Source organism: Schistocerca americana, chromosome 2 (assembly GCF_021461395.2).
Source record: "Schistocerca americana isolate TAMUIC-IGC-003095 chromosome 2, iqSchAmer2.1, whole genome shotgun sequence".
Taxonomy (NCBI): Eukaryota; Metazoa; Arthropoda; class Insecta; order Orthoptera; family Acrididae; genus Schistocerca; species Schistocerca americana.
The window spans coordinates 779270735-779285939 of NC_060120.1; the positions used below are offsets into that span (position 1 = coordinate 779270735).

Below are 15205 nucleotides of genomic sequence, written 5' to 3' on the forward strand. Positions count from 1 at the left end.
TGTTCATATCTTTCTCGCCCGCATCTCGTGGTCGTGCGGTAGCGTTCTCGCTTCCCACGCCCGGGTTCCCGGGTTCGATTCCCGGCGGGGTCAGGGATTTTCTCTGCCTCGTGATGGCTGGGTGTTGTGTGCTGTCCTTAGGTTAGTTAGGTTTAAGTAGTTCTAAGTTATAGGGGACTGATGACCATAGATGTTAAGTCCCATAGTGCTCAGAGCCATTTGAACCATTGAACCTTTCTCCATTTGCTGCTGTTTCTGGGTCATCAGGAGGGGCAAAACTGGCATTTATTTATAGAGGTTAAATAATTGATTTCTCTGGCATCAACAGACTTTCAAGAATGAGATTTTCACTCTACAGCGGAGTGCGCGCTGATATGAAACTTCCTGGCATATTAAAACTGTGTGCCGGACCGAGACTCGAACTCGGGACCTTTGCCTCTGGCGGTCAAGTGCTCTACCATATGACCTACCCAAGCACGACTCATGCCCCTTCCTCTCAGCTGTACTTCAAGTTTCAACAACAGAGTTGCTTCGACTGTTTCAGTATTTGTTAACTGTTGAAACTAATTTGGTTTTGAAGCAATCATGATAACAAACCTACTGTGTGAATTTGCCACCTGTCGTTCACTCTGCAGACCTTCAGAAATGACGACAAAGTAGCTTGCTTACAGTAGGATTAGTGTTTACCATCCCACAAGTGCCACTGTTTCTTCTACTGCAGGTGTCTCCCGTACTTTGGCTAGTATTGCTACCGCTATTGTTATTGTTAGCGCTTTTTGTCTTGGGGACGTTTATACTACAGTCTCGCTGCTGGCACCTCGCCGATCGCTGCTGATACATCACATCGCCGGGAGCCTTGTTGGATTGAAGTCTCGCTGCTCTCCGCTCGCCTGGAGTAATTACCTTGCAGCTGGTCACATCAAATGCTGCACTGCTGGAGGAAACTGAAGCAGCCAGTCACTGCTCCAGTTTCGGACATGCGGCCACGGTCGCAGCGCGAAACGCGAACCAGCTTGATATCATTGCCTGGCGAGGATGGTAGTGGAAAGCTGAATGAGCAGCAATGGTGCAGTTTAATTGGACTGGTAAGCTCCAGTGGACTTGTTTTATCATCGGCATACTATGTCGGCGAGCAGCGAGGTGGCAGCATATATGCACCCTTAGTTCCTGTTTCAGCTGCTTTAATCTCGTCTGCTGGAGAAGTTGTCTATTCCACAGCAGGTGTTCATATTTTTTTCATTAGCTGCGGCTTCTGGGTCATTGTGTGGGGCAAAAATGGTATTTACTCACAGTAGTTAAATAGCTGATTCCTCTAGCAACAGCAGAATCGTTTCGATTATTTCAGTAATATTGTTAACCCAGTTTTCATAAGTTATTTAGGCTTCTGTCCTGTTTATAATTTGCGTTTTTGTTATTTAGATGTATCATTCGGTTTATAAAATCAGTTCTTTGCAGGTCAATTGTGATGAATAAAACTGCATTTTAGGATGACTGGTAGCTCTTTCTGTAGGTACCGTTCCGCTTCCTGAATTTATTGCCGGCCGGTGTGACCGAGCGGTTCTAGGCGCTTCAGTCTGGAAGCGCGCGACCGCTACGGTCGCAGGTTCGAATGTTGCCTCGGGCATGGATGCATGTGATGTCCTTAGGTTAGTTAGGTTTAAGTAGTTCTAAGTTCTGGGGAACTGATGACCTTAGATGTTGAGTCCCATAGTGCTCAGATTCATTTCAACCATTTCTTTTTTAAAATTTCTTTTTACAAGAGCAGTCGAGACGCTATGCCTTATGAGGGTTACTAATCACAATTCTCGTTATTTAGTTTACTCACAGTACCTCTCGAAGTTCAAGGTAAATGGTTCAGTTGGTTCTGTCAACTTCATTCACAAAACCAAGTACTGCAGTCCTTAAAATCTGTAAATTGCATTACTTTTAAATACCGTGGAGACCACCACAAGATTTTGTGAAAACTATTTCTTACAATCCTTGTTGATAACGTAAAGTTTCGGTAGTTGTTTCCCATTGTTGTCATAAACCTGTTTTATTACGACCAACAACACCAAGTGTTGCTTCGATATCGATATTACCGCTTGTTTGTTGGGAAGATAAATTGTTGTTGCAGTGTTCCATGTTTGTTATTGGTTACTCAAGTACTACGACACTAAATAAGCGTCCACTTGAAAATTTTTTGCTTCATAAATTGCTTTGACAAACTTTACAGTTTATGACATCTGCAGGGTTAAGTTTTTAACATTTATTGTGGGGAAGAGCTAGTTACTTTCTTATCTTCTACGCTTGTTTAGGCACTTCAGTGGATTTTCACACCACGGGACGTCAGCATCAAAGCTGTAAATGTGAATGAATGCAAAAACACTCCACGATTATCATTGGTACATCTACAAGAACTTGCTTCGTGTCGGAAACGACCGACTGCTTGCGATTTTATTTTCTCTGACGTGATTTTCGTTTTATTTTTAACTTTTTGCGTCAGGTGTATACATTTTTGTTAGTGCTGTGATCTGTCTCTTAAACGAACTTCAAAGAAAAAATATCTAGGTGCTCGAATAGTTTTTAAATCCACTGTGTGTACGCCATATACTATCAGTAGCAGTACAAATAAGTGTTATTGCTCTAGTAATGACCAAATAGTTCGAAAAAAGTTTACTATCGTATTTTACACAGTTTCATGTTGTATTTTTTTCTCAGTTACAAGTATTTAAGCGGACAGTCAATTATCAGCCATTGTGCGGCCAACTGAGGAGTTACTTGATTGAGAAGTAGCGGCACCGGTAGTGAAAACTGACAACAGCCGGGAGAACGGTGTGCTAACCACCGGCTCCTACGCATCCACATCCGGTTACGCCTAAGGGTTGAGAATGACACTTCGACCGATCGGTACCATTGGGCCCTCAAGGCCCGTTCGGACGGTGTTTGTTTGTTTGTCTGCAATCCATTGCCACGCTTTAGTAAATTCAGTCGCAGTATGCACGAAACGTGGCCGTGATAGTGATGTTAGCCGCTCTTTGCATAGTATACATCTACATGATTACTCTGCAATTCACATTTAAGTGCTTGGCCGAGGGTTCACCGAACCACAATCATACTATCTCTCTACCATTCCACTCCCGAACAGTGCGCGGGAAAACGAACACCTAAACCTTTCTGTTCGAGCTCTGATTTCTCTTATTTTATTTTGATGATCATTCCTACCTATGTAGGTTGGGCTCAACAAAATATTTTCGCATTCGGAAGAGAAAGTTGGTGACTGAAATTTCGTAAATAGATCTTGCCGTGACGAAAAATGTCTTTGCTTTAATGACTTCCATCCCAACTCGCGTATCATATCTGCCACACTCTCTCCCCTATTACCCTTTCGATGTCCTCCGTCAATCCCACCTGGTAAGGATCCTACACCGCGCAGCAGTATTCTAACGAGTGTAGTGTAAGCTGTCTCTTTAGTGGGGGTTGGGGTCCGCAGCTCGTGGTCGGGCGGTAGCGTTCTCGCTTCCCACGCCCGGGTTCCCGGGTTCGATTCCCGTCGAGGTCAGGGATTTTCTCTGCCTCGTGATGACTGGGTGTTGTGTGATGTCCTTAGGTTAGTTAGGTTTAAGTAGTTCTAAGTTCTAGGGGACTGATGACCATAGATGTTAAGTCCCATAGTGCTCAGAGCCATTTGAACCATTTTTGGGGGTTGGGTTGTTTGGGGAAGGAGACCAGACAGCGAGGTCATCGGTGTCATCGGATTAAGGAAGGATGGGGAAGGAAGTCGATCGTGCCCTTTCAGAGAAACCATCCCGGCAATCGCCTGGAGTGATTTAGGGAAATCACGGAAAACCTAAATCAGGATGGCCGGACGCGGGATTGAACCGTCGTCCTCCCGAATGCGAGTCCAGTGTCTAATCACTGCGCTACCTCGCTCAGTGTGTCTCTTTAGTGGACTTGTTGCATCTTCCTGCCAATGAAAGGCAACCTTTGGCTCGCCTTCACCACAATATTATCTATGTGGTTTTTCCAACTGAAGTTGTTCGTAATTTTAACACCCAGGTACTTAGTGAATTGACCGCCTCGAGTAATCGAATTCCAACGGATTTCTTTTGGAACTCATGTGGATCACCTCACACTTTATGTTGTTTAGCGTCAACTGCCACCTGCCACACCATACAGCAATCTGTTCTAAATCGCTTTGCAGCTGATACTGGTCTTCGGATGACCTTAATAGACGGTAAATTACAGCATCATTTGCGAACAACCTAAGAGAACTGTTCAGATTGTCACCCAGGTCATTTATATAGATCAGGAACAGCAGAGGTCCCAGGACGCTTCCCTGGGGAACACCTGATATCACTTCAGTTTTACTAACCTGCTTCCTCGTTCCCTAGTTCATTCCTTAACAAAATGTGCATCGAGCAGAGATGGTGACAAAACATTAAAGGAAACAGTTTGGCAGTTCGGGTACAACTGTAAGGCGTGATTTTTCTGGAGGGTACAGCGCTGCAAACATGGATCCATAATGAGTGAAAGGATCTCGCACTGAACTAATGGCGTCCAGTGTCTCTTGATATCACGGTAACTGATTATTGTGAGAGCTTGTGAAAGACTCCGTATAAGTGTCTTCCCTTCTATCAACTTAGACCGAGTGTTGTGGTACAGGCGGTAGCACACTCGGGATGACAGCTGTTCATATCCCTGTCCAGCTATCCAGATTTAAACTTTCTGTTATATCTTTCAATTGTCTAAGGAAAATTCGAGGATGGTTCCGTTCGAAACGACATTTTCAATTCCTTGTTATATCCTTACAAAATTCGTGATTGTGGTCTGTGTTTATTGACCTCGTCGTCGTCGTCTTCGAACGAGCTTATGGTGAATTGCAACGCCGCAAAGCAACAACAGTTAATGCCGTAACTTCTGACATGCTGGCAACAGTATGGGACTAGTATGAATATTGCCAGTTAAAAGTAGGAGTAGATTATGTAAGCATGCGTGTAAAATGTTATAGCTTTAAAAAATCGAGTGGTTTTTTGAAAATATAAGTTTATTGTTGTATGCCTATGTTCAAATTTGCCTCCGGTCTTCACTCCTGTAGATGATATAGTCTTGTTAAGTAGGGTGAAACTTTTTGATTAATCCCATATTTTGTTGTGTCAAACAGGAACGAAGGTTCAGTTGCTATGCACCATTTTCCGATGTATGGTTGGAATCCGGAAAATATAACACGACAGCCCGTTTATTGTACATTTAACAAAGACGAGTGCACAAGTCGTCACAATGTTATATGTAAAACGGAACCAATAGCAAAACAGGACAGACAAAGAGTGCCTTCTGTCAATGACGCCGGTAGAACAGAAGAAATCACAACACAATCCTCTCAATATCCGTTAAATTTGGTACCCACAGGAGCCGTTTGTGACTTACGTCACTAAATGCCGGAGTTCGCAGAAATGTAAACTCGGATGCGATATTTCTCAAAATTTTCATTATAATAATAAATAATTATAAACACCAGGTGATTAAATACTGTATTGTTTTACTTGTTACTAATACTTATGTATCACGAAGTGCCCGAGTTCTCTGTAGTGCAAACCGTGATAGGATATTTTTCACGATTTTCGTAAAGGACTTACACAATCAATTATAAACACCAGGTGATTGAACAATGTTATTGTGTTACTTGTTTATAATACTCATGTATTTCGTAGAACAACGGATAAAATCATTATTAGCAGAAATCCAAACCTACTTTCTCCAACTAAACCAACTTTAGTGACGCCTACATGTTTTAAAAAAATAATATAATGCAAACAATTTATTAAGTGAAGTCGTTTTAAAATTTTTTTTCAGTAAAGGTCGTAGAAAATGCACAATTATAAGCCTTTACGCCTGAAGTCGGTACACTGTAAAAGTCTGGAGTCCGTTTTATGCCCGTATATTCTTCAAATTTGCTCCCCGCCACGGCCGTAGACATTCATCTACAATTCCATAAGCACTGGAACACTAATGGAACATACTACAATATCTGTGTGGTAAGAGAAACCTATTGTGCAGTACCTGCATCCCTTCACGCTTATTTCTTCACTGACAGCCATGGCATCTTCCAACAGCATGACTGTCTGTGCCAGAATACCAGAACCATGTGGTTTAAAGAGCGTGGTAGTGTACTCACACTGATGTTTTGGCTGGTAAATTCGACTGATCTGAATACGTTGGAAAATATCTGGTACCCTATAGGACACCAACTCCGCGCTCAAAAACCACCGGAGTTGCGTGACCTGTGCGTAGGATTTTGTGCGGCGTTTCGTCGGAAACCTACCACAGATGTGTCAAATCCAAGCCACGCGGAATCACTGCTGTGGTACGTTCCAAAGATGGACCAACATCCTATTTTACAGATGGTCAAAATATCTTCGCTCACCGGTGTACTGAAGGCAAACAGTCCCATCTAAGAGTTAGTGAGTTCATCGTTAGAAAAGCTAAAGGTGTGGAAGTCGATAAACTTTGGTGGATCTTTGGTATTTGTCTTCTCTTTCTCTGGTTAAAACTTAGTGATCATTCGTCGAAATACAAATATTTAATACTATATTCGGAGAGCGATTTATGGTTTCTCGAGTACATTTCGGTGTTAGCTCTGTCAGTATAGGAAGAGAAAATTTATTCAAAACTAATGCTAATGTCGGTAAACTAGATCCGCTATGTATTTTATCTATTTCACAAAGTATTGTGTCACAGAACTGTTTAGTGTAATGAATGTTCCAGTACAACCTTCCGAAAACATTATAATTTCGAAACATATGTGCTTCCGATACTACACTATTTCCCCCTAAGACAACAGACCTCTTGAAATGGGATACTACAGAAGAAGATACTGGTTATTAATAGATCCGTAGGTCGGATAACTAATGAAGGTATGCTGAATTAGAAAGGTTAGAAAATAGATGGCATTCATCCTGTAACTATAAAATAACTGTATGATTATTCAAATGCCATTTTTCTAATGGCAAAGACAAACGGAAGAAAAACTGTTACTTCTCCCAGTCGATATGGAAAAGTGGCTAGAGACAGGCAAAATGAAAAATACCCCCCAGATGAAGTGAAATATCGCTTATGTTTTGATGTACCTTCCTAAACTGTGTAAACCAATCTTTGCCAGCCATCTTCTTCTGTTTATTGAATACGTGTGGTACATTATTGACGGAAATCAGTTACTGATATGCCATAATACCTTCGGTCCTTATCAAATATAGGTTTAAAGAGTTCTTCTTCTTGCTCTTGGCTGAATACACATCCCAACAATCTTGTCTTCTAGCATCAAGGGTTTCTTAATCCTTTTTTAACTCTCCTTTTACATGTGCTACGTGAGACAGTATTTAGTTGTTACTCTGTAGCACACGGCATCTTTGCTTGTCTTACAGCTTCCAATGCCTTTTGCTTAGCTTGAGAACCCCATGAATGTCGTGGTGATATTCGTAAATAGTTTGATGATATCTTAACATACGTCCGTAATAAGATCAAGTAGTTTTTCGCCAAACCCATGACTCAGTATAGTTTTTATGAAATATCGTAGGTACGCATGCAAACCATGCTCTACCAGTATGTTTCAAAACGCAGCGTATAAAACCAGGATTTTTCCAGGGCACATTCATCAGGTTCTGTTGGTGATAGGAAGGTGGGGTCAAGTGTTTCGGATAGTCCTTGGGTTATGGATAATGTGTGCATCCAACAGAATGACCATCTTACTGTAACTATCCTATAGCAAAGGGTTAAAGTTTGAATATTACACACAATCTCCCGCGTACGCCAATGGAGCAAATCGGTTGGTTCTTTTTGCATGCTTATGGAGTCTCCATTTAGTTCATGCGTGGTTCATCAGAAAAAGCTTTTCTCTCCATTTTTCGTCGTCAGCAACGAATATCTCAATAGCCAACCGCAGAAAGTTGCTCAGATTTTGAAGGTATATTCTCTAGGCATTTATCTAGAAGTGATATCTTTCTGTTTCCAAAATCTTCATCCGTTATCGAAAGCACCACAAAAAAAGATTCCGATCTCCAACAACGTTGGGAATTTTCTTGATGTCTTTATTCATTTCCTGAATAAGGAGGTTAAGATTTAGCCTAATTGTATGCAGACATATTTGCCCTTTTTTGCTGCAAGAGAAGGAGACAGTGGAAATGTAGACAGACGGAGAAGTAATAAGTACGGGAAGATACTAGACAGGATTGTATAGCGAGAGCGAAGGACACAGTAACAGTGTCAGAGAACGAGAGAGATAGAATGTTAGTGGATCATACTTGACAGTGACTAAGCAATGCTAGAAGAAGAGTAAAGGAGACAGTGCCAATGGGACAGGAACACAGACGAGGAGAAAGTGGAAGTGGGTCAGAGCCAGCTATAATGAGAGACAGAGTCTATGACAATGACAATGAGGAAGAGCGAGGTAGCGACAGTGAGAAGGGACAGCAATGGTGAGAAGGACTGAATGAGATTGTAGCAGCAAGAAAGAGAAAAAAAGGTTACAATGAAAGGAGACAGTAGTAGAACGGAGGAGACTGTGGCTGTGAGACGGAAGGCAGTGACAGACACAGTGCGACAACGACAATAAAGAGCGCTGAATGTGTAAGTGAGCATCAACAAGTGGGTTAGGATGGGTAGGAGTGACTTGCAGCGATGGCCTAGTTGGTGTGAGCGATTTACAGTAAGCGGGGCTTGTGGGAGCTTTTGGGAGCATTTTTAAATGTGCGGAGGGGAAGGTAAAATGAGGCAGCCGGTGCCCTACTTTTAATCAGGAGGGTTTCATCTTTTTTGTGCTGTGTTAGGAGCATTTTTCCGCTGGTAATATTGAGCCCAGTTTCAAGGACATGGAAGGACAAATAACATACACGACTAAATACCACGAGAATAAAACCACACTAATGTATATCAAACGTATTCTTTTGATAAGCACATTACTAAATGAAATTGGATTTCGTGAAGAAGAAAAGTAAAAAAATTATCAAACTCTCTGGCTTCCATTGCAAGACATCAGTTGCTTCAAAAGGCTCTTCTAAAAAGAAGTTTAAAGTTAAGGTGAGTAGTAGTCTCAAACCAGGTTTTGGAGGATTACTTTACCAGTGGAAAAATACTCTTGTCGGAGCACAAAAAAAGAACATGAACCTCTTTAAAAGACTCTGACAGAAAAGTGGGGTACCGGCTGCCTCAGTCTTCATTCCGCCTTCCTCACCGAAAATTATTGCATGCGAACATATTCGCACCCTTTTAGCTCAGGGCATTGCACATTGTTTTATCCAGACTCTATTTGTAGTTAACCCCTCATAATCAACGTCTCCCTCTCGATGCCACTGGCTATAGAAGTCTATCACACTGTCTCCTTTCTTCCCACTGATCTACTCTCACTTACTCTGTCTCCTTTTGTCTTTTTTTTCCACTGCTACCGTCGCCGCTATACACTGGCAGATCCAAAATTACTTTTCTCCCATGCCCACGTGTTTAAAATTCAAAAGTCTCGGACCCCCAAAGCCTATGCGTAGTCTCCACTCTCACTGACGAGCAATATCTACTCACTCTTTGGCTCCCAATGCTGCTATCTTCTTCCATCTCTGTTTCGTTTCACTGCTCTTCTCTCTCTCTCTTTCAGCATGACTGTCTACTCTCTCTTACTCGTCTACTGACAACGACTTCTCTCTTTCTCGTCCACTGACAACGACTTCTCTCTCTTCCATAGTCACTTTCTCTCTGCTACGTTCTTTCAGCATAAAAGACCCGAATATTTTCGCATGCCAGAGTGCTTGGTGACGAAGGTGGAATGAGAAGTGAGGTGCTTGTTTTCCCATTTTTTGTCACAGTCTTTATAGGGGAGCGTATTTGCCTTTTGTGTGCACCGACAGGAGCACTTTGCAGCTGATTTCCTTCTTCGCCCTGCTTATATAAAAGGAATGCGATGGGTCAGTAAAATTTTGACATTTTACAGAATGAGATTTTCACTCTACAGTGGAGTGTGCGCTGATATTAAACTTCCTGGCAGGTTAAATCTGTGTGCCAGAACGCGACTCGAACTCGGGACCTCTGCCTTTCGCGGGCACGTGCTCTACCAACTTGAGCTACCCAAGCACGACTCACGCCCCGTCCTCGCAGCTTCAATAGAACCTCGTCTCAATAGGATCTATTCTCTTATTGTCTAATCTGTTTGTCAACCATGTTTCACTTCCATACATGGCTACACTTCAGACAAATACCTTCAGGAGACACTTCTTAACGCTTATCTATATTCGATATAAACAAATTTCTTTCCTTTAGAAACACTTATCTTGCCACTGCCAGTCTGCATTGTATATCTTCTCTACTTCGCTCATCATCAGTTATTCTCCCGCCCAGGTAAAGAAGACTCATATAGTACTTTTTCATTCCTGATATAGATCAACTACATCTATTATCGTTGTTTTGCTTTTGTTGATGCTGATGTTATAACCTCCTTTCAAGTCTCTGCCCATTCCATTCAACTGCTCCTCCAGGCCCTTTGCTATCTCTGACAGAATTGAAATGTCATCAGCAATCCTCAAAGTGTTTATTCTTTTCCCGGATATTTAATTCCTACTCCAAATATTTCTTTGATTTACTTTACTGCTTGTTCAGTGTACAGATTGAATAACATTGGGAATAAGCTACAACCCTGTTTCACTCCCTTCTTACCCCTGCCTTCCTTTCATGACCCTCAACTCTCGTTACTGCCGTCTGGTTTCTGTACAAATTGTAAATAGCCTTTCACTCGCTGTATTTTCCCTACTACCTACAAAATTTCAAAGAGAGCTTTCCAGTCAACATTGTCAAACTCTTTCTCAAAGTCTACAAACATGGGTTAGTCATTTCTTATCCTATCTTCAACCATGAGACATAGGGTCAGTATTGCCCGCGTGTTCCTACATTTGTCTGGAATCCAAACTGATCTTCTCCGAGGCCGGCTTCTACCAGATTTTCCATTTTTCTGCCTAGAATTGATGCTAGTGTTTTGGAACCATGGCTTACTGCACTGACAATTCGATAATTTTGACAGCTGTCAGCAACTGCTTTCTTTTCAATTGAAATTATTATATTCTTCTTGAAGTCTGAGGGTATTTCGCCTGTCTCATACAACTCCTGCAGGCCGGGTAATAGGTGCATATTTTATTGCCTTAGTACGGTAACTCTGAACCTCTGAATTTCGGTAACCGGTGATGTTATCGAAAAATGTTTCATGGTTCCAAGACACCATCATCTCAAGAAAAGATGGAAAGAAGTCGACGATATGCAATGAATAGAAATTATAGAAGTACCCATCATCGCAAGTGATACTGATCCTGGTTTCTCGGAGTTTTCTCAAGTCCGCCCAGGAGCAAATGACTCTTTTATAATCAAAATATCCACGGGTATGCTGCCGGTCTATAGTGTCCAACGGGCACAATATTTCGGCGATCAAACATGTCGCCATCATCAGGTGAACTGACGGACTGAGCTCCTGTGAACGTGCCGGCACGGAGATCCGTACGCTATGGCTGCTCAGAAGGCTACGCACACTGATCTGTATTTGCATGCAGACAGCTGCCACCACCCTTCACAGAGGAAAGGGGTACTTAAAACTCTAGTAAATAGGGCGCGCACTATCTCTGACGCAGAGAGTCTAACCCAGGAATTGGAACATCTGAGAACTGTATTTCGAAAAAATGGGTACTCAGAGTGGCAGATTCAACGTGCTCTCCGCCCAACCACTGCAGCACAACCTGTTGAGATGGATGAAGTCACGAGGGAGGAGGTAGGCACTGCATTTATTCCATACACAGGCGCACTCTCGGGAAAAATCGCCCGCATTCTGAAGAAACACCGGGTCGGAACTGTGTTTTGTCCTCCAAATAAAACTCGTGCACTGGTGGGGAGCGCCAAAGATGACCTCGGTTTGAGGAAGGCCGGCGTGTACCAGATTCCGTGTCAATGTGGCAAGTCGTATATAGGTCAGACGATGCGTACCGTCGAGGATCGATGCCGTGAACACCAGAGGCACACTCGACTGATGTATCCGAGCAAGTCGGCGGTCGCTGAACATTGTTTGTCGGAAAATCACGCCATGGAGTATGACCGCACGAGGATTCTGGTACAGACGTCGAGATACTGGGACAGCGTTGTTAGAGAGGCCATCGAAATTCGCACCAATGACGACCTCATAAACCGTGACTGTGGCTATAATCTTAGCAAGGCTTGGGAACCAGCGATCGGGTTAATCAAGAGTAAATCGAGCAGACGTATAGTTGTGACGACCACGGCGGACAGAGCCATCACACCGACGTCATCTCAGACGCCGTCGCAATCTGTTCCACCGCGCGACCGTGGCGCTGGGCGCGGACGGCGGAGGGAGCGCGCCGCGGGCGGAGGGTATTTAAATCGGCCGCCGCCGCGACCGAACCCAGTTCCCTCTGAGCAGCCATAGCGTACGGATCTCCGTGCCGGCACGTTCACAGGAGCTCAGTCCGTCAGTTCACCTGATGATGGCGACATGTTTGATCGCCGAAATATTGTGCCCGTTGGACACTATAGACCGGCAGCATACCCGTGGATATTTTGATTATCAAATACGCCGGGAGAAACTCAAGAATCACGACTCTTTTATAAGCTGCTTAAGGGCGATCACAGATCTCACCTAATGGGAAAGAACCAACCGATTGCTCAATTTGCCTGGTCTGGAGGAAGTGTGCAGTTCTTAAATTTTGACGCTTTACTGTAGGATGGTTACAGTATTACACTTCTTCCGGTAGGTGTTCAAATTTTCGCTAAGGCAAGGGATATCTAAAGCACTTGACTTCTTATCTCTGTAATACATTGACCCCAGGATACGATCCTCTGAAAAATTGCATTTTCGCGCTTGGTTTTTTGGAGCATACAAGGTATCGAAAGTGAAACCTAATATCTCAATGCGAGTAAGAGGTACGTCTGACTTCCCATACATGTTGATGAGACTACGGATGCTTTCTGTAAGGCATAACATATAGAAAAACTTGAACCACCCAACGAAAATTATTAAAATAAATATAAGTAACAACATCGACATGGAAAGCAGGACATAATTTAAAGCAATTTTGTGTAGTAGCTGAGAGTGGCCATTACGTCACATCACAAGCAGCTTATACTACGGCAAGTTTACGATTTGGACCATGTCGGATGTTTCAATTCTATCTCGGATATATGAAATGAACGGCGAGTTGAAAAGAGTTTCATCACATGGTAAGTCAACAGACATGTTAATGAAACCACATTTAGATGTGTGGACAGCTTACCTGGCCCTGAAGTAGTACTTGCAGGTGGTGTTGCTGGGGTAGCTGGAGGGGTAGCGTGGCGAGAAGAAGCGGCCGCTGCGGGGGCCGTCGCCGCTGGAGAACAGCTGGTCGCACTCCGTGCCCAGCACTGGCCGGCCGTCCGACCGGAACGAGCCTGCGACACCACAAAAGAACAGCCGTCACAAGAACAGCCCGCTCACGTCTGCCATCATTGGTCCTCGCTGGGTATCTACTTTCCGTCCATGTGAGCGGAAATAGATGCACAGGTGTACCTCCTCGCACCGGCTATTTGCCGGCCGGAGTGGCCGAGTGGTTCTAGGTGCTACAGTCTGAATCCGCGCGACCGCTACGGTCGCAGGTTCAAATCCTGCCTCGGGCATGGATGTGTGTGATGTCCTTAGGTTACATAGGGTTAAGTAGTTCTACGTTCTATGGCCTGATGACCTCAGAAGTTAAGTCACATAGTGCTCAGAGCCATTTGAACACAGCAGCATTCATATTAGTAATTCTGAAACATGGTTGCCAAAAATTGAAAATGAAATTAGCAAAAGAGTACATTCTCGTAACTCATGGTGATATACACTCAGACGCGCGGAGTGGCCGCGAGGTTAGAGGCGCCATGCCACGGATTGCGCGGCCCGTCCCGCCGGAGGTTCGAGTCCTCCCTCGGGTATGGGTGTGTGTGTGTTGTTCTTGGCATAAGTTAGTTTAAGTTAGATTAAGCAGTGTGTAAGTCTATGGACCAATGACCGCAGCAGTTTGGTCTTTTAGGAATTCACACACATTTGAACATACACACTCAGTGGTGGCCAAAAACCATGGAAAGACAATGGACATGAAATTGGTTTTCACCTCATGTTGACTATGCGGTGCGTTTGGCTCGAGACATTCCAGGTAAGAAGGGGTTACTGGCGACCACTTTCAAGCCAGTAGTGGTGTGACTAGTACTGGACGAGCGGCGACCTGAGTAACAGCACACTGCCTGTCACCCCACATGGCTCCGCGGAGGTGACGTGACGTATTTTCGTCCATTGCATAGATATTTCTGAGTGACAGTTTAAGCATTTCGAAAAATTGTCCCTGAAATGTAGAATATAAATCTTAGTCAATGTTAACCTAAAAAAATCCGCGTTGTTGTGTAATTTTCAGTGTCAATAACAATGTGTCTTTCATCTTTTGCCTTCCCAGGTTCAAAGTCGGTTTAATCGCTACGCGATCCCATGTTGATTTGGCACCCGTCTGGAGCATGATACTGAGGTACCATATCTAATTTGCGTTATCGGCCGCACCTAAGTGCGACATTCCTATGTGAAACACGACCCATTTTTCTACAGGACACGGCTTGCTGCGATTTTTGGCTGCTTCATTCAGTGCGTCATCACTTCATGAACTTCTTATAGGATTTTTAATGCTGACTGTTAACAAATGTTTCATTACGAAGCTGAGGCATTTTTAAAAAACACTGATGGAAAATGATCGCTGCAGCAGTAAGGTGTTGTGCTACATAAACTAAAGCTGGTAGTCTTGTTTCTACATCTGAAAGACGATGTCTATTGAAATTTTGTGCCAGTCGCGTAAGTGTGACGCCACTAGCTCCACTATGAGGATGCAAATCAAGTCTGCTCTAAATACACGCTATAACAGTCGTGAGCGATAGTTACCTTTGAGATTGAACGTGGTGAGTTGATGTTAGCCAAGAATGGCTTTAAGGTAACAAAGACGCCATTATCAACAATTCGCTGAGCTTGAAAGAAGTCGTGTTATAGGGCTACGAGAAGCTGGATGTTTCTTCTACGATATTGCAGAGGGACTTGGCAGGAATATAGCCACTGCATTTGACTGCTAGCAGTGGCTATCACAGGAATATACCGTTGCATGAAGACCGTGCTCCGGACAGCCACCTGGCACTACCGGGGGGGGGGGGG

General features: G+C 43.6%; 1 protein-coding gene across 1 annotated transcript in view; it reads right to left on the reverse strand.

The window, feature by feature from the left end:
• The window catches only part of LOC124595860 (suppressor of lurcher protein 1-like), a 660754-nt gene that overhangs the window by 181950 nt on the left and 463599 nt on the right, over nucleotides 1–15205 (reverse strand). Inside the window, exon 6 of the mRNA XM_047134767.1 lies at nucleotides 13281–13434. Coding sequence (XP_046990723.1) covers nucleotides 13281–13434 — 154 coding nt within the window. The remainder of the gene's footprint in view (nucleotides 1–13280; nucleotides 13435–15205) is intronic.